The following is a 22,973-nucleotide window of genomic DNA, read 5'->3' as shown; positions in this document are numbered from 1 at the left end:
GGGAGAGCAGTGACCAGAGGCCTGGCCTCCATCCTCAGCCTGGGGATCTCCCTCATCCTCTGAGGCGCAGGCTGAGGGCAGTGACCGGGGGTCTGGGCTCCACCTCAGCCCAGGGATGACCCTTGTCCTCTGAGGCGCAGGCGGAGGGCAGGGACCCGGGGGTCTGGGCTCCCTCCTCAGCCTGGGGATGACCCTCCTCCCCTGAGGGGCAGGGGGAGAGCAGTGACCAGAGGCCTGGCCTCCATCCTCAGACCAGGGATGACCCTTGTCCTCTGAGGTGCAGGCTGAGGGCAGTGACCAGAGGCCTGGGCTCCCATCTCAGCCCAGGGATGACCCTCGTCCTCTGAGGCGCAGGGGGAGAGCAGTGACCAGAGGCCTGGCCCCCATCCTCAGCCTGGGGATCTCCCTCATCCTCTGAGGCGCAGGCTGTGGGCAGTGACCGGGGGTCTGGGCTCCACCTCAGCCCAGGGATGACCCTTGTCCTCTGAGGCGCAGGCGGAGGGCAGGGACCCGGGGGTCTGGGCTCCCTCCTCAGCCTGGGGATGACCCTCCTCCCCTGAGGGGCAGGGGGAGAGCAGTGACCAGAGGCCTGGCCTCCATCCTCAGACCAGGGATGACCCTTGTCCTCTGAGGTGCAGGCTGAGGGCAGTGACCAGAGGCCTGGGCTCCCATCTCAGCCCAGGGATGACCCTCGTCCTCTGAGGCGCAGGGGGAGAGCAGTGACCAGAGGCCTGGCCCCCATCCTCAGCCTGGGGATCTCCCTCATCCTCTGAGGCGCAGGCTGAGGGCAGTGACCGGGGGTCTGGGCTCCACCTCAGCCCAGGGATGACCCTTGTCCTCTGAGGCGCAGGCGGAGGGCAGGGACCCGGGGGTCTGGGCTCCCTCCTCAGCCTGGGGATGACCCTCCTCCCCTGAGGGGCAGGGGGGAGAGCAGTGACCAGAGGCCTGGCCTCCATCCTCAGCCCAGGGATGACCCTTGTCCTCTGAGGTGCAGGCTGAGGGCAGTGACCAGAGGCCTGGGCTCCCATCTCAGCCCAGGGATGACCCTCGTCCTCTGAGGCGCAGGGGGAGAGCAGTGACCAGAGGCCTGGCCCCCATCCTCAGCCTGGGGATCTCCCTCATCCTCTGAGGCGCAGGCTGAGGGCAGTGACCGGGGGTCTGGGCTCCACCTCAGCCCAGGGATGACCCTTGTCCTCTGAGGCGCAGGCGGAGGGCAGGGACCCGGGGGTCTGGGCTCCCTCCTCAGCCTGGGGATGACCCTCCTCCCCTGAGGGGCAGGGGGAGAGCAGTGACCAGAGGCCTGGCCTCCATCCTCAGACCAGGGATGACCCTTGTCCTCTGAGGTGCAGGCTGAGGGCAGTGACCAGAGGCCTGGGCTCCCATCTCAGCCCAGGGATGACCCTCGTCCTCTGAGGCGCAGGGGGAGAGCAGTGACCAGAGGCCTGGCCCCCATCCTCAGCCTGGGGATCTCCCTCATCCTTTGAGGCTCAGGCTGAGGGCAGTGACCAGAGGCCTGGACTCCCCCCTCAGCCCAGGGGTGACCCCCGTCCTCTGAGGCGCAGGCTGAGGGCAGGGACCCGGGGGTCTGGGCTCCCTCCTCCTTTGAGGGGCAGGCTGAGGGCAGGGAGGGGAGGAACATCTGTGTTGGGCGGCGGGAGGAAGGCTTTGGCCGTCGCAAAAGGGGGCCGGGCCTGGGAACAGGAATGGCGGCGGGGCCTTGGCGTCTGTTGTCAGGGCCCTCGTTGGCGTCCGGGAGCCGGTGAGGCCGGGAAGGAGCCCGTCCCCCGGCCCCCCAACGCTGGGCCTCCTTCTCCGACGAATCCTCTTTGGGAACGGCTTACTACTCTGCCGACCACCGGAACAACCACCGCCCTCAGAATCAGGCCATTTCTTAAGCGCCTGCTAGGTGCCCAGCACTGTTCTAAGCGCTGGGGTAATCATCATACCAATAACGATAATAGTGATGGCATTTGTTAAACGCTTACTAGGTGCCCAGCACTGTTCTAAGCCCTGGGGTTATAATAATAGTAATGGTAATAATGATGATGATGGTATTTGTTAAGCGCTTGCTAGGTGCCCAGCACTGCTGTAAGCGCTGGGGTAATAATAATAGTAGTGGTGATAATGATGGGATTTGTTAAGCGCTTACTAGGTGCCCAGCACTGTCCTAAGCGCTGGGGGAATAATAGTAATGGTAATAATGATGGGATTTGCTAAGCGCTTACTAGGTGCCCAGCACTGTTCTAAGCGCTGGGGTTATAATCATAGTAATGATAATAATGATGGTGGTATTTGTTAAGCGCTTACTAGGTGCCCAGCACTGTTCTAAGCGCTGGGGTTATAATAATAGTAATGATAATAATGATGGTATTTGTTAAGCGCTTACTAGGTGCCCAGCACTGTTCTAAGCGCTGGGGTAATAAAAATAGTAGTGGTAATAATGATGGGATTTGCTAAGCGCTTACTAGGTGCCCAGCACTGTCCTAAGCGCTGGGGTAATAATAATAGTAATAATGATGGGATTTGTTAAGCGCTTGCTAGGTGCCCAGCACTGTTCTAAGCGCCGGGGTAATCATAATAGCAATAATGATAGTAATGATGGCATTTGTTAAGCGCTTACTACGTGCCAAGCACTGCTATAAGCGCTGGGGTAATCATAATAGTGATAATGATGATGGTACTTGTTAAGCACTTACTAGGTGCCCAGCACTGCTCTAAGCGCTGGGGTAATAATAATAGTAATGGTGATAATGATGAGATTTGTTAAGCGCTTACTAGGTGCCCAGCACTGTTCTAAGCGCTGGGGTAATAATAATAGTAATGGTAATAATGATGAGATTTGTTAAGCGCTTACTAGGTGCCCAGCACTGTTCTAGGCGCTGGGGTAATCATAATAGTAATAATGATAATAATGATGGGATTTGCTAAGCGCTTACTAGGTGCCCAGCACTGCTCTAAGCGCTGGGGTTATAATAATAATAATGATAATAATGATGGTGGTATTTGTTAAGCACTTACTAGGTGTCCAGCACTGCTGTAAGCGCTGGGGTTATAATAATAATAATGATGATGGTATTTGTTAAGCGCTTACTAGGTGCCTAGCACTGCTCTAAGCGCTGGGGTAATAATAATAGTAATGGTAATAATGATGGGATTTGTTAAGCGCTTAATAGGTGCCCAGCACTGTTCTAAGCGCTGGGGTAATCATAATAGTAATAATGATAATAATGATGGGATTTGTTAAGTGCTTACTAGGTGCCCAGCACTCTTCTAAGCGCTAGGGTAATAATAATAGTAATGGTAATAATGATGGCATTTAATAAGCTCTTACTAGGTGCCCAGCATTGTTCTAAGCGTAGGGGGAATAGTAATGATAATAGTAATAATAATAATAGTGATGGTATTTGTTAAGCGCTTACTAGGTGCCCAGCACTGCTCTAAGCGCTGGGGTTATAATAATAATAATGATAATAATGATGATGGTATTTGTTAAGCGCTTACTAGGTGCCCGGTACTGTTCTGAGCGCTGGGGTAATAATAATAGTAATGATAATAATGATGGCATTTGTTAAGCACTTACTAGGTGCCAAGCACTGTTCTAAGCACTGGGGTAATAATAATAGTAATGATAATAATGATGGCATTTGTTAAGCGCTTACTAGGTGCCGAGCACTATTCTAAGCGCTGGGGTAATAATAGTAGTAATAATGATAATAAAGGTGGCACTTGTTAAGCGCTTACTAGGTGCCCAGCACTGTTCTAAGCGCTGGGGTAATAATAATAGTAATGGTAATAATGATGGGATTTGTTAAGCGTTTACTAGGTGCCCAGCATTGTTCTAAGCGCTGGGGGAATAGTAATGATAATAGTAATAATAATAATAATAGTGATGGTATTTGTTAAGTGCTTATTAGGTGCCCAGCACTGTTCTAAATGCTGGGGTAATAATAATAGTAATGATAATAATGATGGCATTTGTTAAGCGCTTACTATCAATCAGTCAATCGTATTTATTGAGCACTTACTGTGTGCAGAGCACTGTACTAAGCGCTTGGGAAGTACAAGTGGGTGACATATAGAGACAGTCCCTACCCAGCAATGGGCCAAGCACTGTTCTAAGCCCTGGGGTAATAATAATAGTAATGATAGTAATGATGGGATTTGCTAAACACTTACTAGGTTCCAGGCACTGTTCTAAGCGCTGGGGTAATAATAATAATAATGACATTTATTAAGCCCTTACTATATGCAAGGATTTGTTAAGCGCTTATTAGGTGCCGAGCACCGTTAGAGAAGCAGCGTGGCTTAGGGGAATGAGCCCGGGCTTGTGACTCGGAGGTCGAGGCGGCCCCGCCACTTGTCTGCTGTGGGGCTTTGGGCAAGACACATAACTTCTCTGGACCTCAGTTCCCGCCTCTGTAAAATGGGGGTGAAGACTGTGGGAAGAGGACTATAGTGTGCCCTTTTAAAATGGTTGACTCCGTGGATGATGTAGCAAAGGTGGGAACAGAGCCTTCCTTGGAGTTTAAAAAATTCTTCCCTTTCTAAATTTTAGTCTCTCCTCCATAAACTCCAGATCCAACTTACGTGTACCTAAGGTCCTTTCAAATCTAATTATTTTATTTTGCAGACGGTTCACTTGGTAACATTTGAGTTTTGAAAGAGGAAAAATGGACGAAGAGCCAGAAAGAACCAAACGCTGGGAAGGAGGCTACGAAAGAACATGGTAAGTCGGTGCTATAATGCAGCTCTCGGAAAAAAGTCTTGATGGTTTATTCAGATATTTCATCTTTTATGGTATTTAAGTGCTCACTATGTGCCAGGTACTGTTCTAAGCACTGGGGCAGATACAGGCAGATCAGGTTGGACACAGTCCGTGCCCCACCTGGGGCTCACAGTCGTAGTCCCCATATTACAGACGAGGTAACTCAGGCACAGAGGAGTAAGTGACTTGCCCCAAATCACATAGCAGACAAGTGGTGTTCCAACTCCCGGGCCCATCCTTTATCCACAAGACCACAGTGCTTCTTTCTAACGCACGCTGTCATTTGTAGGGAAATCCTTAAGGAAGATGAATCTGGATCTCTTAAAGCTACCATAGAAGACATTCTCTTCAAGGCCAAGCGAAAAAGGTAAGCCCAACATAAAAAATCTCTAGCTATACTTATGACAGACAGTGGCTTTTTAGAGCTAAAAACAGAAAGTTGCAGTGACTCTAGTCAGTATAATTCTATGTTTCTGTGAAGCAGTGCACTGGGTTAGATGGGTCAGAGGTCTAGGGGGAAATGAGTGTAGGGCTTTTTCATTAAAACCTTCAGACCAGATTTCTTGCTGATCTTTTTTCCTTCAATACCGACTATGAGCAGGAGACACCCCAGCCCTTTTGTTAGCAGAGTCTCAGCTCTTTTTAGAGATGATATCCCCAGTCTGTGGAGATAACAGTAAAAGTGCCCTGGGGACCAGCTTCTATAGGGGACAATATCGTGCCGATAACAGGATGATTCTGCGGTGCCTATTTTGCACTTCTCTAAACTCTTATCTCTCTGGCCGGAAAGTGATATAAGGCCTGTGGAAAATCAAGCCATCTTTCTTATATAAAAACAAATGTGCTTAGGTTTGGGGAAGAATATGTTTCCAAGGAAAAAAAGTGCAAAGTAGCGCTAAGGACTACCAAATGCAAGGGCAGCTACATAGCAAAGGACTTTTATGTGAGTACTGGCTTGAAAGCGTTCTGGACGTGTATTTTTTTGTGGTCTTACACTCAAAGATGATGTTCCCCTTCAGGAACGTGGAAAGAAAGTTTTGAAAGTGTTCAGAAGGTGACATTACCGATGTGGGGTTTTTATGTGTACAAATCTAGTTGGAAGATATTTGCGATTGGCAGGACGTACACAAAGGCCCACTCGTTGCTGTGCGCTTCATTTGCTCTTTGTGGTGTTTGGCCCTGGTTTGGTACCTTACTGTCAATGAAATTTAAATTCTGTTCATTTGAATGAGGGTTCGTGTCCATTATCTCAGTGCTTCTATTGCTACCTTGCAAACGTCAGGATTGTAATGAGGGTTGCTAAGTCTCTCCATTCCTTCAGGCCTTGAACTTTGTTCAGGAAGGATACATTCCTCTAATACCTAGCAAGTGTGCTTAGACCCAATTTATAGATTTGGAGAGAGGTTTTGTTAATCTCGTGTAACTTTAATTCGTTATACTGTACTAAAATATTTGATGCTTTTAACAGAGCCTGTGAACATCATGGACAAGTTCGGCTTGGGATGGTATGTTCTTAGTTGTTTGGTCCATGAGCTAAATGGTGAAGAAATTTACTTTTAAAGTGGGTGGAGTTTTTTGTTTGTTTTACGTTTTTTGAGTATCGGTCTGTTTTGGACCCCAAGTTAGTATGAGTGTTGAATGCCAGCTTTAATTCCAGACAGAGAATCAAGGTGTTTATCCCAAAAGTTGTCATCTGGTTTTTTTGTAGATGCGTCACCTTTATGTAGTAGTTGATGGCTCAAGAACGATGGAAGACCAAGACTTAAAGCCTAACAGGCTGACGTGCACCTTGAAGGTACTGATTTTATTTCCTGGAGGTCTAGTGCATTGGAAGAGTTCCAACTGGAAAGCTACATCGATGAAAATGAGAGAGATGGAGAATATTTGAATTATAGATGTGAACGTCAGTCGTAGCTGTAACTTCAGGAGAGTTCAGGAAAGAAATGAACTTTTGGACTGAAAGGCTTTGTGTCTCTACATAGCAAGCGAATGCTTTCATTGGGTGCTCTAATTTAATACAAATTCTCCAGTAGAATATGGTTCAGCTATAATAGCCAGATTACCCATCACTGCTATTCGGTTCTCACGGAACTCAGAAAGAACCACACGGTTTTAGCCTTAGCACTTAGAGATTGTGCAGAACAATTGTTCTTCATATTTTTCTGTCTTGAGGGGGAAGATGGAGGATTACAGGCTGCTGTACAAATAAACCAAATGAAAATTAGCAGAGGAAGAAGTAACAATACCAAAGCACAGTCTAGTCTTTATTTTCCCATAATTTGTAAACTCCTTTAGGGTATACCCAATTAGGTCAGACCAATAATCAGTCAAAGTATTTGAGAACTTCCTATGGGCAGAGCACTGTATTAAGCGTTTTGGAGAGTACAATAGTGTTAGTGTAGATAACCCCAGCCCTCAAGTCTCTGGAAACAGGTGCAGATAGGAGGAAATATTCGAGTATATAAGATACTGTACGTAAGTGCTACAGGGGGTTGCGAGTACTTAATTTCGTAGGTGGTGCCGGAAGGTTTGAATTGGCAGTTGACGGCTTAGAGGTACGGAGGCTAGAGATTAATTGGGGAATAATAATTGTGGTATCTTAACTGCTTGCTATGTGCCAAACACTGTACTAAGTGCTGGGGTTGACTCGCAGTCTAAGAGTGAGGGAAAACAGATATTTTATGTCCATTTTACAAATGAGAGAAGTGAAGCGACGTGCCCAAAGTCACACGTTAGGCAAGTGGCAGATCAGGATTAGAACCCAGGTCCTGTGGTGCCCAGGCATTTTCCGGTAGGCCACACTGCTTCCAGAAGGGGAAGGGGAAGACCTCATGGGGAAGATTACTATGATTACTATGTGCTCTGCACATAGTAAGTGCTCAATAAATATGATTGATTGATTGTTTGAAGATGTGCTCTCTCAGAACAGCTTTGAAGACGGGGAAAGCTGGTCTGTCAGACGTAAAGTGGGACGGAGTGGGGAGGCTGTGGGAAGGACATGAGAATGAGGCAGAGAGAGTAGGTTCACTCACTGGTCCTATATGTTGCCAACTTGTACTTCCCAAGCGCTTAGCACAGTGCTCTGCACACAGTAAGCGCTCAATAAATGCGATTGAATTGAATGATTGAATGGTCCATCCTCCTCGGACCATAGCGACAGCCTGCTTGGAGAAAGAGTGTGCTGGCTGCCCTCCTGGTTGTACATCTTTGAAAAGTCTGTGCCTCTTATTAATGTTTAAACCTTAAAAAAGCAAGATAAACATGGGACGAACCAGGACGGTTCTACTGGAGTAATTTTTCTGGTGCCGGCAATAGAGCTTTGTGGGTTTGTAAGGTTTTTGGCATCCTCTGAATTGACATCGTACTGCGTTCAGGAAAAGGTTAAGTTTGATTTGCAGGCTTAGGAAAACTTGGAAAATATACTCAATCTGGCTCCTAAAGATAAGCTTGATGGTTTGATTCCTTCAAAATTCAGGGAACCGAAAAAAAGGAAGAGTTTATCTCTTTAACTGTATATATGTATATATGTTTGTACATATTTATTACTCTATTTATTTATTTTACATGTACATATCTATTCTATTTATTTTATTTTGTTAATATGTTTGGTTTTGTTCTCTGTCTCCCCCTTCTAGACTGTGAGCCCACTGTTGGGTAGGGACCGTCTCTATATGTTGCCAACTTGTACTTCCCAAGCACTTAGTACAGTGCTCTGCACACAGTAAGCGCTCAATAAATGTGATTGATTGGTTGATTGATTGGGAGCAAGGTTTGTTTCTTCAAACAAACCCTGAAAGCTACTAATTCTTTTTAATAGGGGGAAGAAGCATGGAGAGTTTGCCTGTCTACCATTTTCCATATCTTATTTACCTGATATTCGGAGGTCATAGTTCACTGAAGACTGATTTACCACCCCTAACTGATTTACCTCTTAGAATTTTACATTAGCTATATTTTGAATTACCCCAAGCAATTTTACAGTAGTGGGAAACTCCTGATCAATCAGTGGTATTTATTGAGAAGCAGCGTCGCTCAGTGGGAAAGAGCCCGGGCTTTGGAGTCAGAGGTCATGGGTTCAAACCCCGGCTCCGCCAATTGTCATCTGGGTGACTTTGGGCAAGTCCCTTCACTTCTCTGTGCTTCAGTTAACTCCTCTGTAAAATGGGGATGAAGACTGTGAGCCCCCCGTGGGGCGACCTGATCATCTTGTTACCTCCCCAGCACTTAGAACAGTGCTTTGCACATAGTAAGCGCTTAGTAAATGCCATTATTATTATTATTGAGTACTTACTCTGTGCAGGGCACTGTACTTAGCGCTTGGGAGAGTACCGTACAACAGAGTTGATGAGCAGTCAGTCACTTTGCCCCCTCCTATCTCCCCTTGATATTCTCCTGCTAAAACCCAGCCTGCACATTTCACTCCTCTAATGCAACCTACTCGGTGTGATCTTGCCTATCATAATTCTGGTATTTGTTAAGTGCTTACTTTGTGCCAAGCACTCTTGCACCCAACCCCTCACCTACGTCCTGCCCTCCCTCCTCAAATCCATCTATGACTCTCCCCCCATTCAAAGCCTTATTAAAGGCCCATCTCCTCCTAGAGGCCTTCCCTGACTGAGCCCCCCCTTTCCTCTTCTCCCACTCCCTTCGGCATCGCCCTGACTTGCTTCCTTTGTTCTTCCCCCTTCCCAGCCCCCACAGCACTTAATATACATATCTGTAATTTATTTATATAATAATAATAATAATGGCATTTATCAAGCGCTTACTATGTGCAAAGCACCGTTCTAAGCACTGGGGAGGTTGCAAGGTGATCAGGTTGTCCCACAGGGGCTCACAGTCTTAATCCCCATTTTCCAGATGAGGTCACTGAGGCCCAGAGAAGTGAAGTGAGTTGCCCAAAGTCACACGGCTGACAAGCGGCGGAGCAGGGATTTGAACCCATGACCTCGGACTCCAAAGCCCGGGCTCTTTCCACTGAGCTATGCTGCTTCTTTATGTTAATGTCTGTCTTCCCTCCTCTAGACTGTAAGCTCATTGTGGGCAGGGAATGTGTCTTTTTATTGCTGTATCGTACAGTAAGTGCCCAATAAGTCCGATGGAATGAATGCCCACAAGGAGCTTACAGCCTAGATGGGAAGACAGGCATTAATATAAATAAATTGCAGATATGTAAATATGCAGTGGGGCTGAGGGTGAGGGAATGATCAACTGCTTAAAGGGTATAGTTCCAAGTGCAAGCTGGCAATTAATAAAAATGTACAATACAATTGATTTACAGCTTTTGGTTTTATTACTGAAACTTGAACAATCTAGTAACAGTAGAAATCACAGAAAGTGAGAGTCAGTAGACTGTTTTTCCGAATGACATATGTAGCTATAATTAGGGGGTAGGAGGTCAGTAAAAGGAAATACCTCTGATATTCAGGAGTAAAGTATAGATGTGAAAAGTTGAGCTTCCTATGCTGTGTAAGGCCTGATCATTTCAGTTGAAAAAAACCGTTTGTACTGATGACTCGTGAAATGTGATATTCTTTTTGATATTCTTTATTTACTTTTCAGTTGTTGGAATATTTTGTGGAGGAATATTTCGATCAAAATCCAATTAGTCAGGTACGTATGTCTGAAAAAGAAATTAAGATTAACATTTTTGCTCTCGCCCCTTGAAAGTCTAATCGGGGCCACGTTTCAATAGTTTTTAGTGAGTGGGGTTGTTTTAAGATCTCGTGAACTTAAAAAGCAATTGAGGATTACTTAAAGTGTTCTGTGCATTAGTAGGAATCACCAGTGCTGTATAGTAGGATAATAATCAAAAGCAAATTGATGTCCAGAAATTAATGATATGCACGTGAAATCTTGTCACAAAATTGATGCCAAAATATATATTCTAATTAAATTTTTAGTAATGTATCATAATTACTGGGCAGTTGTTAATTTTTTGAATGAATTATTTAAAATAAAATAATATGTTGAATCATATTGATGATAAAGAGTTGGATGGCTGTTTTTGTTTTTGGGGTTTTTTGGTTTTATTTTTGTAGATTGGGGTCATCGTCACCAAGAGCAAGAGAGCTGAAAAACTGACTGAACTTTCAGGTATGTTTGTACATTTATAATAATAATAATAATAATAATGGCATTTATTAAGCGCTTACTACATGCAAAGCGCTGTTCATTTCTATGATACCTGTTAAAAACTGTAGATTCTTAGAAAGCATAGCTGGAGCCTAATTCTTGATCTTGTTACCGTGCCCAATGTCATGTCTGCTGTGAGACTTTAGTAAATATTTTTTGATGTTTAGATAGGAATTTTTGCCTTTATCTTAGTGGTTCTGTGTCTATAAAACCTTCCCAACAGTGACTGTCGGGAAGTCCAGTTAATCTTGAAATAAAACGCTTAAAAACTACCTACTCTACATATCAAAAAACGGGAGGAAAAATAGCACAGAAATAGTATTTTGGTGTTCTTTTTTAAAAAACTAACATTTAATTCGATTGGCAAATGGGGAAGGGCGATGCCACCATTAAATCCTGGATTGTCTGCTGTCATGGAGAGGAGGTGGGACAGGCTGCAGCAACATATGCCATGTCACCTAATACTTCCAGTCTTCTCCTCCAGCAAACCAGAGTCACTGAATCACAAACTGACCGATTCATAAGCCTTCTGTATTCCCCTTTCAAGTGGAGGTGTCAGCGGGCATTGTAGGGCCAAAGGGATGGCAGCCACTGTGGGTACTCTATATTGGTCTTGGAAAGTATAATCTCCAAGGTCCCCAGAAAACCGTTCCCCCACCTGAGATCCATTTGTTAGCGCTTAGCGCAGTGCTCGGCACTCGGTAAGTACTCAACCAGTGCCATTCGCGAATCGATTGATTGGTACCCTGGTGATGCGGGCTCCACTCCCTGCAGTTAAATACAGTCACGTATTGTCATCCTTAATAAACTGCTTTATTAGGCGGAATGGTACAATCCCTTAAAGTAATTATCCCTACAGTAAGTGTAGCGTGCTGCTGTCCTATTTAAGAAGATAACTGAAGATGACCTGAAAATTTTTTCCGGTCAAGGAAGCAGTAATAAAGAAAACGTTTCATTTTAGGGAATCCTAGGAAGCACACAACCGCTCTGAAGAAAGCTGTCGATATGACCTGCCTTGGAGAGCCATCCCTCTATAATTCCTTAAGTCTGGCCATGCAGACTCTCAAGTCAGTATTCTTACTCATTTTATTATTGTTTGAAAAATGCCCAGCTAGGCAAGATGATTTCAGCATGAACCGACAGTCAGCGGGGCTGGCTTTAGACAGAGCCATAAAGTTGGTTTTGGGGGGCCAAGTGTGAAATCGTATTTCTGTTAACGTAGTATGATGAGGTGGGGTGCTGATGGAGAACTTATTTGCTTTTTGTGTTATGCACTTCTCAGTGAGGAGTGTTTTTAGAGAACCATAATTAAGAAAATTGGAGACGTGTATTTTTAAAGTAAGGAGACAGTACATCACATTTAACAAAACGTGACGGTCGTAGAATTCAGTGCCTTCCCGAGAATCAGGAAGCTGAATGCTTGTTTATGGACCTGGGGGAGTTTTCCACTGCGGTTAATCATCCGCTTCTAACTGGATACGTTTAAATAAAACTGTATATTTGATTTATATTGTCTTGCTTTAAGACATATGCCAGGGCATACAAGCAGAGAAGTCTTGATCATCTTCAGCAGTCTCACAACTTGTGATCCGTCGAATATCTATGATCTAATCAAGGTACAAAAGTGACTCCTCCTTTGCTGTAAAAGAAACAAAAACAACTCTGAGGAGAATACTCAAGGGTTGTAAATTCTTTGGGGTCTGGCAACTTTTTTATTCAGGTGTACTAACGGATTTTCTCTATCTTGTCTCCTCGTCATCTTCCCTCCCCCATTTTTTCTTTCTTATGAAGAGTTTGAAGGCAGCTAAAATCAGAGTATCGATCATTGGTTTGTCAGCCGAGGTTCGAGTCTGCACTGTGCTTGCCCGGGAAACTGGTGGTATGTGACTGAAAAGATCAATCCAGATATGTTATTATATTACTGTTATATTGTTTATTGTTCTGTCGTCCCCTCCCGAGTGCTTAGTGCAGTGCTTTGTACACAGGAAGCGCTCCAAAAATATGATAGAATGAGTATCATATCTAGCTATCCAATAGGGCAGTGTGGTCTAGTGGTTAGAGCATGGGCCTGCGAGTCAGAAGGACCTGGGTTCTAATCCCGGCACTGCCAAGGTCTGCTGTGTGACCTTGGGCAAGTCACTTCACTTCTCTGTGCCTCAGTTCCCTCAACTGTAAAATGGGGATTAAGACTGTGAGCCCCATGTGGGACAGGGACTGTGTCCAACTCAATTATCTTGTATCTACCCCAGCACTTAGAATACTGTCTGGCACATCATCATCATCATCAATCGTATTTATTGAGCGCTTACTATGTGCAGAGCACTGTACTAAGCGCTTGACATAGTAAGTGCTTAGCAAATACGATTATTGTTGTTATTATTATTATTATTATTACATCTGTGAATAATCTGTTGAGAAGGAAAACTGTACTGATCAGATTCCCTGGACCATATATAGGTCATAATGGTTTCAAATGTATCAGTTAGCCTGTTCTTGGAGAGGACAAATCTCCAGAACTTAATTATTTTAAACAATAATCATAGCTGTTACTTAGAAAACCTCAGACTTGAGCCCCGTGCAGAGCCTGAGATTGGCTTGTTTCGGCCTGTGCATAGTAACCACTTCCATCCCTGTTCATTCATTCATTCATTCATTCATTCATTCAGTCGTATTTATGGAGCGCTTACTGTGTGCAGAGCACTGTACTAAGCGCTTGGGAAGTACAAGTTGGGAACATATAGAGACGGTCCCTACCCAACAGTGGGCTCACAGTCTCGAAGTTGTAGTTCATGTTATGCTGGGTGGCCAGGGGCTATGACCCTGCTTTAATAATAATAATAATGATGGCATTTGTTAAGCGCTTACTATGTCCAAAGCACTGTTCTAAGCGCTGGGGGGGGATACAAGGTGATCAGGTTGTCCCACGCGGGGCTCACAGTCTTCATCCCCATTTTACAGATGAGGGCACTGAGGCCCAGAGAAGTGAAGTGACTTGCCCAAAGTCACACAGCTGACAACTGGCGGAGCCGGGATTTGAACCCATGACCTCAAAGCCTGGGCTCTTTCCACTGAGCCACGCTGCACGGTGTTTCTGCTTTGATTTGAACCTCTGTGGACATCCACATGTACCTGCCAGGACTCTTATGTCCCAAGATTTCCCAGGAGCAAACACCCACGCGTATCACAACATCCGTGCACATAGCCTCCCACACCTTCTTGGGAGGTCATTTGTGCCCACTCCGGCCTGGTCAAAGAGGAGTGAGGATAGGATTGGGTAATAATAATAATAATAATGATGATGCTATTTGTTAAGCGCTTACTATGTGCAAGGCACTGTTCTAAGCACTGAGGATGTTACAAGGTGATCAGTTTGTCCCACATGGGGCTCACAGTCTCAATCCCCATTTTACAGATGAGGTAACTGAGGCACAGAGAATAATAATAATAATAATAATAATGGCATTTGTTAAGCGCTTACTATGTGCAAAGCACTGTTCTAAGCACTGGGGAGTTTACAAGGTGACCAGGTTGTCCCATGTGGGGCTCACAGTCTTAATCCCCATTTTAGAGATGAGGTAACTGGGGCACAGAGAAGTTAAGTGACTTGCCGCAACATTGCCAAGATCCGCCCTTTCTTCTCCATCCATACCGCTACCCTGCTCATTCAAGCTCTCATCCTATCCCGTCTGGACTACTGCATCAGCCTTCTCTCTGATCTCCCATCCTCGTGTCTCTCTCCACTTCAATCCATACTTCATGCTGCTGCCCGGATTATCTTTGTCCAGAAACGCTTTGGGCATATTACTCCCCTCCTCAAAAATCTCCAGTGGCTACCAATCAATCTGCGCATCAGGCACAAAGTCCTCAGCCTGGGCTTCAAGGCTGTCCATCCCCTGGCCCCCTCCTACCTCACCTCCCTTCTTTCCTTCTCCAGCCCAGCCCGCACCCTCCTCTCCTCTGCCGCTAACCTCCTCACTGGGCCTTGTTCTCGCCCGTCCCGCCATCGACCCCTGGCCCACGTCCTCCCCCGGGCCTGGAATGCCCTCCTTCCCTGTGCCCATCCGCCAATCTCACTCTCTTCCTCCCTTCAAGGCCCTGCTGAGAGCTCACCTCCTCCAGGAGGCCTTCCCACACTGAGCCCCTTCCTTCCTCTCCCCCTCGTCCCCCTCTCCACCCCCCATCTTACCTCCTTCCCTTCCCCACAGCACCTGTATATATGTATATATGTTTGTACATATTTATTACTCTATTTATTTATTTTACTTGTACATATCTATTCTATTTATTTTATTTTGTTAGTATGTTTGGTTTTGTTCTCTGTCTCCCCCTTTTAGACTGTGAGCCCACTGTTGGGTAGGGACTGTCTCTGTATGTTGCCAATTTGTACTTCCCAAGTGCTTAGTACAGTGCTCTGCACATAGTAAGCGCTCAATAAATACGATTGATGATGATGATGATGACAAGATGATCAGGTTGTCCCACAGGGGGCTCACAGTCTTAATCCCCATTTTACAGATGAGGTCACTGAGGCCCGGAGAAGTGACTTGCCCGAAGTCACACAGCTGACAATTGGCAGGGTCAGGATTTGAACCCATGACCTCTGACTCCAAAGCCCCTGCTTTTTCCACTGAGCCATAGGAGTGTGCCATGGTACCATAGGGTACCAACATTTCCCTCAGAGGACTTTAAGCCAGGCCCTCAAGTTCATTCTTATCTGCCTTGGTTTATCTTCTCTGAACAATTCTGCTTTCAAAGGAAAACAGGAAATATAAATGTTTTTAGGCCTTTTAAAGTCTTGAAAGAAAGTGAAAATTCTCGCCTTTTACAGTCTCACAGTGTGGCCTGACTGCTGTTTTTTGTTTTTATTTTCTGTGCTAGGAACATACCATGTTATTTTAGATGAAAGCCACTACAAAGAACTTCTACTTCATCATGTGAGTCCTCCCCCTGCCAGTTCAAATTCAGAATGCTCTCTCATTCGAATGGGTAAGTTTTTAAAATTGGATTGAAATGTTTTCAATGGCTTTTTCTGTGTGTTTTGATTTAAATGACTAGTGTTTCACTCTCAAGGAATGATGTTGAATAGTACGCGTTATTCTTGAATTTAAACAACCTGATTTGCCGCAGTATTTGCTAATATCTGATTAGATGGTGTAGAGGAAAGAGCACAGGCCCGGGAGACAGAGGACGTGGGTTCTAGTATCCGGACTCTGCCACGTCTGCTGTGTGACCTCGGGCAAGCCACTTAACTTCTCTGTGCCTCAGTCTCCTCATGGGTAGAATGGGGATTAAGACTGTGAGCCCTACGTGGGATAGGGACTGTGTCCAACCGGATTACCTCATATCTACCCCAGTGCTTGGAACAATGGTTGACACATAGTAAGCGCTTAACAAATACCACTGTTACTATTGATCAGTTTCTATTTTGGTTCCCATTTTCGTCGTATGAAAATTGCACGTTGCTTTGAAATCATAAAGACTAGGATTGTATTTATTAAGCTAGCTAAGCTATAAAGTCAAAAGTATCAGAGAATTTGAATAGGGAAGCAGAGATTGAAAGACAGAAAAATGGAGGCCCAAGCTGATAGAAAGATAGTCAATTAACTTCTATGACTGTTTCACAAAATTCTGTTAGTTTTAAAAAGATACGACCACCAAAATTTTCTTTGTCTTAATTAAAGGAGTAATTTAAGTGGAAAATATTCTCTCAGTGAAAGGAGGGCTCAATCATTTACACGTATTTATAACAGATCATTGAACTATACAAGGCATCTGTTTTCCCAGGCGGTTAGTACAGTGCTTTGTACACAGCTCTTAATAAATGTCATCGACTGACTTAGGGTTATATATATTAGATACAGTGCTCTGCACACAGTAAGCGCTCAATAGATACGATTGAATGAATAATGAAGTTATAGTTCACAGTCCTATAGGGGAAGAAAAACGGCAAACAGATAATCAATTCTGAAAAATCATTCAGAATGAGGTGCTAAGGAGAAGTGGGCCAGGGAGGATAATGAGGGCTGGAAAATAGATTAATGAGGAAAAGTTAATGGGATCTTGATGTGCAAAATATGTTCAAATTTGCTTTGGACGTGTGAAAGGAGGACTGATTCCAAGGCTCTTCAGGAAAGGAAGCTTGGCTGATTTGAAAGATAACGCAAGCTGCCATTTGTGTACCAAATGTTTCCCTTGTTTATCGCTTCATTGTGCCATGTGTCCGGATCTAGAATTAGAGTTGTGGTTATGGTAAATGCTGGAGAAATGCCACAACTTCTATCGCATACTGAAAATGCAGAGGTTCAGTGCAAGGAATAGAAGGGGAAGGAGTTTTGACAGGATTGTGTTTGCATTGGTAGTTGTAAGAAAATATCATGGGCAGAAGATTCTGAAATTAAGTTTTTTGACTGGTAATAAACAAAGGCCTCAATCATTTTCAAATAGCCACGGTGTGTCTTCTTTTCCATGAAGGTTTTCCTCAGCACACGATTGCCTCCCTATCTGATCAAGATGCTAAACCATCTTTCAGCATGGCGTAAGTAATTTGATTTAAAGTTAGTTGTGGTGTCGGTCGCTCCCTAGAAAAGTATCATATTTGAAATGTGAAAAAAGAGGCGTGGAAATATAAAAGCTAATGGAAACCAGCATGCTTTCAGTCACTAAAACTGATAGTATAGAACACCTTCCCTCCTCAAATCTGACAGACAGTTACTCTCCCCCTCTTCAAGTCCTTATTGAAGGCACATCTCCTCCAAGAGGTCTTCCCTGACTAAGCCCTCCTTTCCTCTTCTCCCACTCCCTTCTCTTCCTCCCTCACTTACTCCCTTTATTCATCCCCTCTCCCAGCCCCACAGCACTTATGTACATGTCTATAATTTATTTGTTTATATTAATGTCTGTCTCCCCACCTCTAGACTGAAAGCCCATTGTGGGCAGGGAGTGTGTCTGTTTATTGTTATACTCTCCGAAGCGCTTAGTACAGCACTGTGCACACAGTAATCGCTCAATAAATATGATTGACTGCACTCTACTAAGCACTCGGAGAAAAGTCTTTTATGCCTCTGCTCCAAATATTTGGCCACTAAAAAATGCAGGAGAATTTGGATGAAACGCAGACTTATCAAACATTGGAGTGTAAACATTTTTATAAATTTGAGTTTTAAGTAGGTATCTTAAAATAAATGAAAGGTGTTGTTTAGTTTAACTCTGAAGGCAAATCTAGAAGCATGACTGTATTTTTTAGTTCCTGTTTTTAAAAATCTTGCATTTGTTTCTCTTTCCAAAAGTGAAATTTTACACTTTTCCCACAGGCATTTGGATAGCAGTTCCGAACCAGGCCTTACATTGGGAGGGTATTTCTGCCCCCAGTGCAGGGCTAAATACTGTGAGCTTCCAGTTGAATGCAAAGTCTGTGGTGAGTACCAAGCGGAAATTGGAGGTTTTAAAACAAAAAAAAAAAATCAATTCTATGTGAAGTAGTAACTGCAACCGGTTTTAAATGTCTTTCAGTTTTTATTCTGCCATCTTTTCATTAAAAACTGCCCCTGGACGCTTACTGAGAACATTGAATGACTCAATTTGTAAATGTGTTTAAGTGTTCCGATGAACAATTTAAGGGTTTGCTCTCCCTGGATTGTTAGGAAAAATTCTTCACCTGCGATTTATCATTTTGGTTTTCAGTTATCAGCTTTATATCATTCATTCATTCAGTAGTATTTATTGAGTGCTTACTGAGTGCAGAGCGCTGTAATTTGAATTGATTAAGTTTTACGCCTCTTTGGTGTTTTAGGACTTACTCTGGTATCCGCTCCCCACTTGGCAAGGTCTTATCATCATCTGTTTCCTCTGGATGCTTTTCAGGAAATTTCCTTGGAAGAATATCACGGTGAGAGGTAATGGCCTCACTGACGTATAGAACTTTTTTCACAGTGCTTAGTTTGCCCCAGAGTTAATTTTATTTCCTGAGAATAATTTTTATATTAGATTCTGTCTGAAAGGGCGGTTATAGTAGGTTTCCTTTTACATTAAAAGTGGAAAAGATTAGTGAACCCTTGGAGAACAGGACCATGTTCTTCCATAAAGTACCTTTTCCTTAAGGGAAACATATTTTGAATGCCGTCTTATGTCATCTGGTTGCTGGAGGGAGATCTTTGGTACATCTATCATCGCTCTATTCCAAGATTAAAGTGACTGAAATTAACTGATAAAATGGAAATGTTTAGAAGGATATATAGTTTTATAGATATTGATACAATAGAGTTCAGTCTATGTAAGACCATATACATTTAAGTTAAGTGAAAGATGTCAGCTCAAATGAAAGGACAAGTTCTTATCCAAGTATATGAAACTATTTGAAAATTCCTTGTTTCTCTGTTACCTCATCTATATAATATTTGGATTACATCTACAATGTAGAATCAAGAGCTGCAATATTTTTAGAGATGAGCACCTTTGCTTTACGGCTAATATAATTTTGTTTGCCGTTGCCTTTTGAAAGACTTTAAAACAGAAACACATCAGAACTTTGCCTTTTCAGGGTCTGTGAAGGCTGTCAAGGAGAGCTAAAAGATCAACATGTAAGTTCCCTTAATGTATAAGTTATACAAATGTGCCTAGTAGGTCACCTTAACGTGGCTTCTTTCTTCAGAAGGATGCTTTGGCAAAGATTTTTTTCATCCAGTAGATTTCCAGTGTTGATTATTCCGTTAAACGCAAGTATGGGAGTTCCATCCTTGCCAGCCAGATTCCATTCTGTGTTGCTATAGATTTTGAAAATGTATCTGACTTTTAAAAAAATTTCGTCTTTAGCCATTTACTGAGACTTCTTTACATAGCACGGAATCATTCATTCATTCAGTGGTATTTATTGAGCGCTTACTGTGTGCAGAGCACTGTACTAAGCGCTCGGGAAGTGCAAGTCGGCAACAGATAGAGACGGTCTCTATCCAAAGCTGGAAGGACTATTGAGAAATGATCATCATCATCATCATCAGTCATATTTATTGAGCGCTTACTATGCGCAGAGCACTGTACTAAGCGCTTGGGAAGTACAAATTGGCAACATATAGAGACAGTCCCTACCCAACAGTGGGCTCACAGTCTAAAAGGGGGAGACAGAGAACAAAACCAAACATACTAACAAAATAAAATAAATAGAATAGATATGCACAAGCAAAATAGAGTAATAAATATGTACAAACATATATACATATATACAGGTGCTGTGGGGAAGGGAAGGAGGTAGGATGGGGGGGATGGAGAGGGGGACGAGGGGGAGAGGAAGGAAGGGGATCTGGTCCAGCCCTCTGCCTCCAGGCAGGTGAATGGTTAAACTGGTGCCCAGCATGAATAATGATCCCGTCCTTAAAGACCTAATAAAAAGAGCACGGGATAATAGTCGGAAATCAGATTCAAATCCCACCTCTGCCACTGGCACCCACTGTGAGGCCTTGGACAAGTCACTTAACCAATCTGGGCCTCATTTTCCTCACCGGGAAAAGGGGATGAACTAGATCGAGCTCAGTGTGGGACAGGGACTGTCTGATCTCCTAACCTCAAACTTAATGCTATACTTACTATTACACCGACTCCAAAACCTCCCTTATTCCTGTTTTATCACCCTGTCAGCTAAGGACTTCTTTAGGGCGAATATAATCTGAAAATTACAGTGCATCTAGTTGTTTCTAGTCTCATTGAAAGCTTTGGTTTGGGAAGACTTTGTGTTGGACAGTGTAGGAGTTCATATTATAATAGTATATAATAATATTATGTAATATAATAATATTATATAATTATTATATATAATATAATTATATAATTATAATAATATAATTATATTATTATAATGATTCTATAATATAATATTAAATTATATAATATTATATAATTATATGTGATCATTAGACTGTGAGCCCACTGTTGGGTAGGGACTGTCTCCATATGTTGCCAACTTGTACTTCCCAAGCGCTTAGTACAGTGCTCTGCACACAGCGCTCAATAAATACGATTGATGATGATGATGAGTAATAATGATGGCATTTATTAAGCGCTTACTATGTGCAAAGCACTGTTCTAAGCGCTGGGGAGGTTACAAGGTGACCAGGTTGTCCCACGGGGGGCTCACAGTCTTCATCCCCATTTTACAGATGAGGACAGTGAGGCCCAGAGAAGTGAAGTGAGTTGCCCAAAGTCACACAGCTGACAAGTGGCGGAGCCGGGATTTGAACCCATGACCTCTGACTCCAAAGCCCGGGCTCTTTCCACTGAGCCAGGCCGCTTCTGATGGTGGGATTTCTGTATACTGGTGGGATTCTCATCATTATTCTGATGGCTAAATGTGCAGATAATTATTTTCGTACTCATGCAACATCTTGCAGAAGAATAAAATGTCTAGAAGGGGAAGTCAGAAATAAGTATGGATCCTGCCCATGCTCAACCCAGAGCACTATTGGAAATGAACTTAACCTTTCTTTTAAGGTTAAGAGAAGCAGCATGGCTCAGGGGAAAGAGCCCGGGCTTGGGAGTCAGAGGTCGTGGGTTCTAATTCCGACTCCGCCACGTCTGCTGTGTGACCTTGGGCAAGTCACTTGACTTCTCTGAGCCTCAGTTCCCTAATCTGTAAAATGGGGATGAAGACTGTGAGCCCCACGTGGGACAACCTGGTCACCTTGTATCCCCCCCAGCGCTTAGAACAGTGCTTCGCACATAGCGCTTAACAAATGCCATCATTATTATTATTATTTTAGCTTTCCCAACCTCTCATCTCCCCTTTGTTGCAGGTCTATATTTGCACCGTGTGCCAGAATGTCTTTTGTGTGGAATGTGATGTGTTTGTTCATGATTTCCTGCACTGCTGCCCTGGGTGCATTCACAAGAATCCTACCCCTGTAGGGTTGTGATCCATCCGGCCACTCACGTTTTGTTCCTTCGTGGATAAGAAAGCTGCCAGGATGTAGCGAGGTGATTTCAAAAGGGTTCTGAGGTGGGTGGAAGCAAAAAAATTAAGATCAGGTGGAAAGCAAAATAGAATTTAGGAAATGTTTCATTTTCAGTTTTAAAGTCTTCTGGGCCACCTATTTAAAGAGCTTTGTGTTTTGCTATGTTCATTATGCACAGTGGCTTCATTCAAAATGTAAGTCTGGTGTGGTAGCTTCATTTGATAAATAAAAATAACCTCTTGTACCTTTAGAAAGCCTTTTATTGACTGCCTGGAGGAAAAAGGGGAATTGATCTGAAGTAGACATCCCTTCCCAAAAGCTGTCATTTGTAACGAATGCTCTGTTTAGGCGTACCAAGGTGTTTGTTACATTGTTTTAAAAACCCAGATTAATCAGAACCCATTGAATTCTCATTTTCTGAGCAGTATTGCCTATTTCATTCGATAACTATGTCAGATTACCATGTAGCTGCTTGAGGGCAGTTACTGTTTCCAAGTTTCTGTTTGTAGCTCCACACCATGCAACTTGGGAGGCAACATGGGTTTTTTTTTTTGGTGATAGTCATGTGTTAACTTTTTCCAACGGGGTTAGCTTGTATTCCCACAGCCTGTTCATTCAGATTCAGTTTTTATTTAAATGCATGTTTTAAAGGAAGGTGATATCAAGGTGATTTTAGACTTCCACTCCAGTCGTGTGCAGTGTAACGGTCTCCTGGTTGCTTTGTAATCAGTGGTACTGAATGCTTACTGTGTGCAGAGCACTGTACTAAACACTAAGGAGAGTACAGTACAACAGAACTGGTAGACCTGTTCCCTGCCCACAGGTTGATGATGCATTTATACCTTTGTGGAAGCATCAGTTCTGTTTTTAGGAAATATTTTAATCATGGTCCCAGAGACTTTGAAAATCTTTGTTTTGTAGCTGAACCTAGACTTTTCTATTCATTGAGGGGGGCAAAAAGTCACCACCATTGCCCACCTGGAAGATTAAAGAGCTCTGCATCCTAAAAATATTTCAGAGAGCACCTCTGCCCTCTCACTGTGGAAGATAGTGAATTTTTTCCCGTGTAAAATGACACACATTTTAAAATAATCCCAAGTCTGAACCAGAAAAACAGCCTCCTTTTAGCTTAAATT

General features: G+C 43.7%; 1 protein-coding gene across 3 annotated transcripts; it reads left to right on the top strand.

The window, feature by feature from the left end:
- The first annotated feature begins 1,687 nt into the window (after positions 1-1,687).
- On the top strand, positions 1,688-22,091 carry GTF2H2 (general transcription factor IIH subunit 2). Of its 3 annotated transcripts, none has more exons than XM_038765872.1 (16): positions 1,688-1,759; positions 4,631-4,726; positions 5,055-5,132; positions 6,234-6,270; positions 6,474-6,560; positions 10,328-10,378; positions 10,807-10,861; positions 11,862-11,967; positions 12,426-12,516; positions 12,692-12,779; positions 15,779-15,886; positions 17,372-17,435; positions 18,211-18,314; positions 18,690-18,792; positions 19,437-19,476; positions 21,679-22,091. In XM_038765872.1, the coding sequence occupies exons 2-16, from the start codon at positions 4,671-4,673 to the stop codon at positions 21,796-21,798; spliced, it is 1,188 nt and encodes a 395-aa protein (XP_038621800.1). In that variant the 5' UTR covers positions 1,688-1,759; positions 4,631-4,670; the 3' UTR covers positions 21,799-22,091. The 3 variants fall into 3 exon arrangements, with proteins under 3 accessions (XP_038621800.1, XP_038621798.1, XP_038621799.1); XM_038765870.1 differs by having other exon boundaries at positions 1,709-1,933; XM_038765871.1 differs by lacking the exon at positions 1,688-1,759 and adding an exon at positions 4,389-4,500.
- Positions 22,092-22,973: the final 882 nt, after the last annotated feature.

Source organism: Tachyglossus aculeatus, chromosome 23, assembly GCF_015852505.1.
Source record: "Tachyglossus aculeatus isolate mTacAcu1 chromosome 23, mTacAcu1.pri, whole genome shotgun sequence".
Taxonomy (NCBI): Eukaryota; Metazoa; Chordata; class Mammalia; order Monotremata; family Tachyglossidae; genus Tachyglossus; species Tachyglossus aculeatus.
The sequence above is the reverse complement of the archived record's forward strand: the minus strand, read 5'-3'. Positions and strand labels throughout refer to the sequence as shown.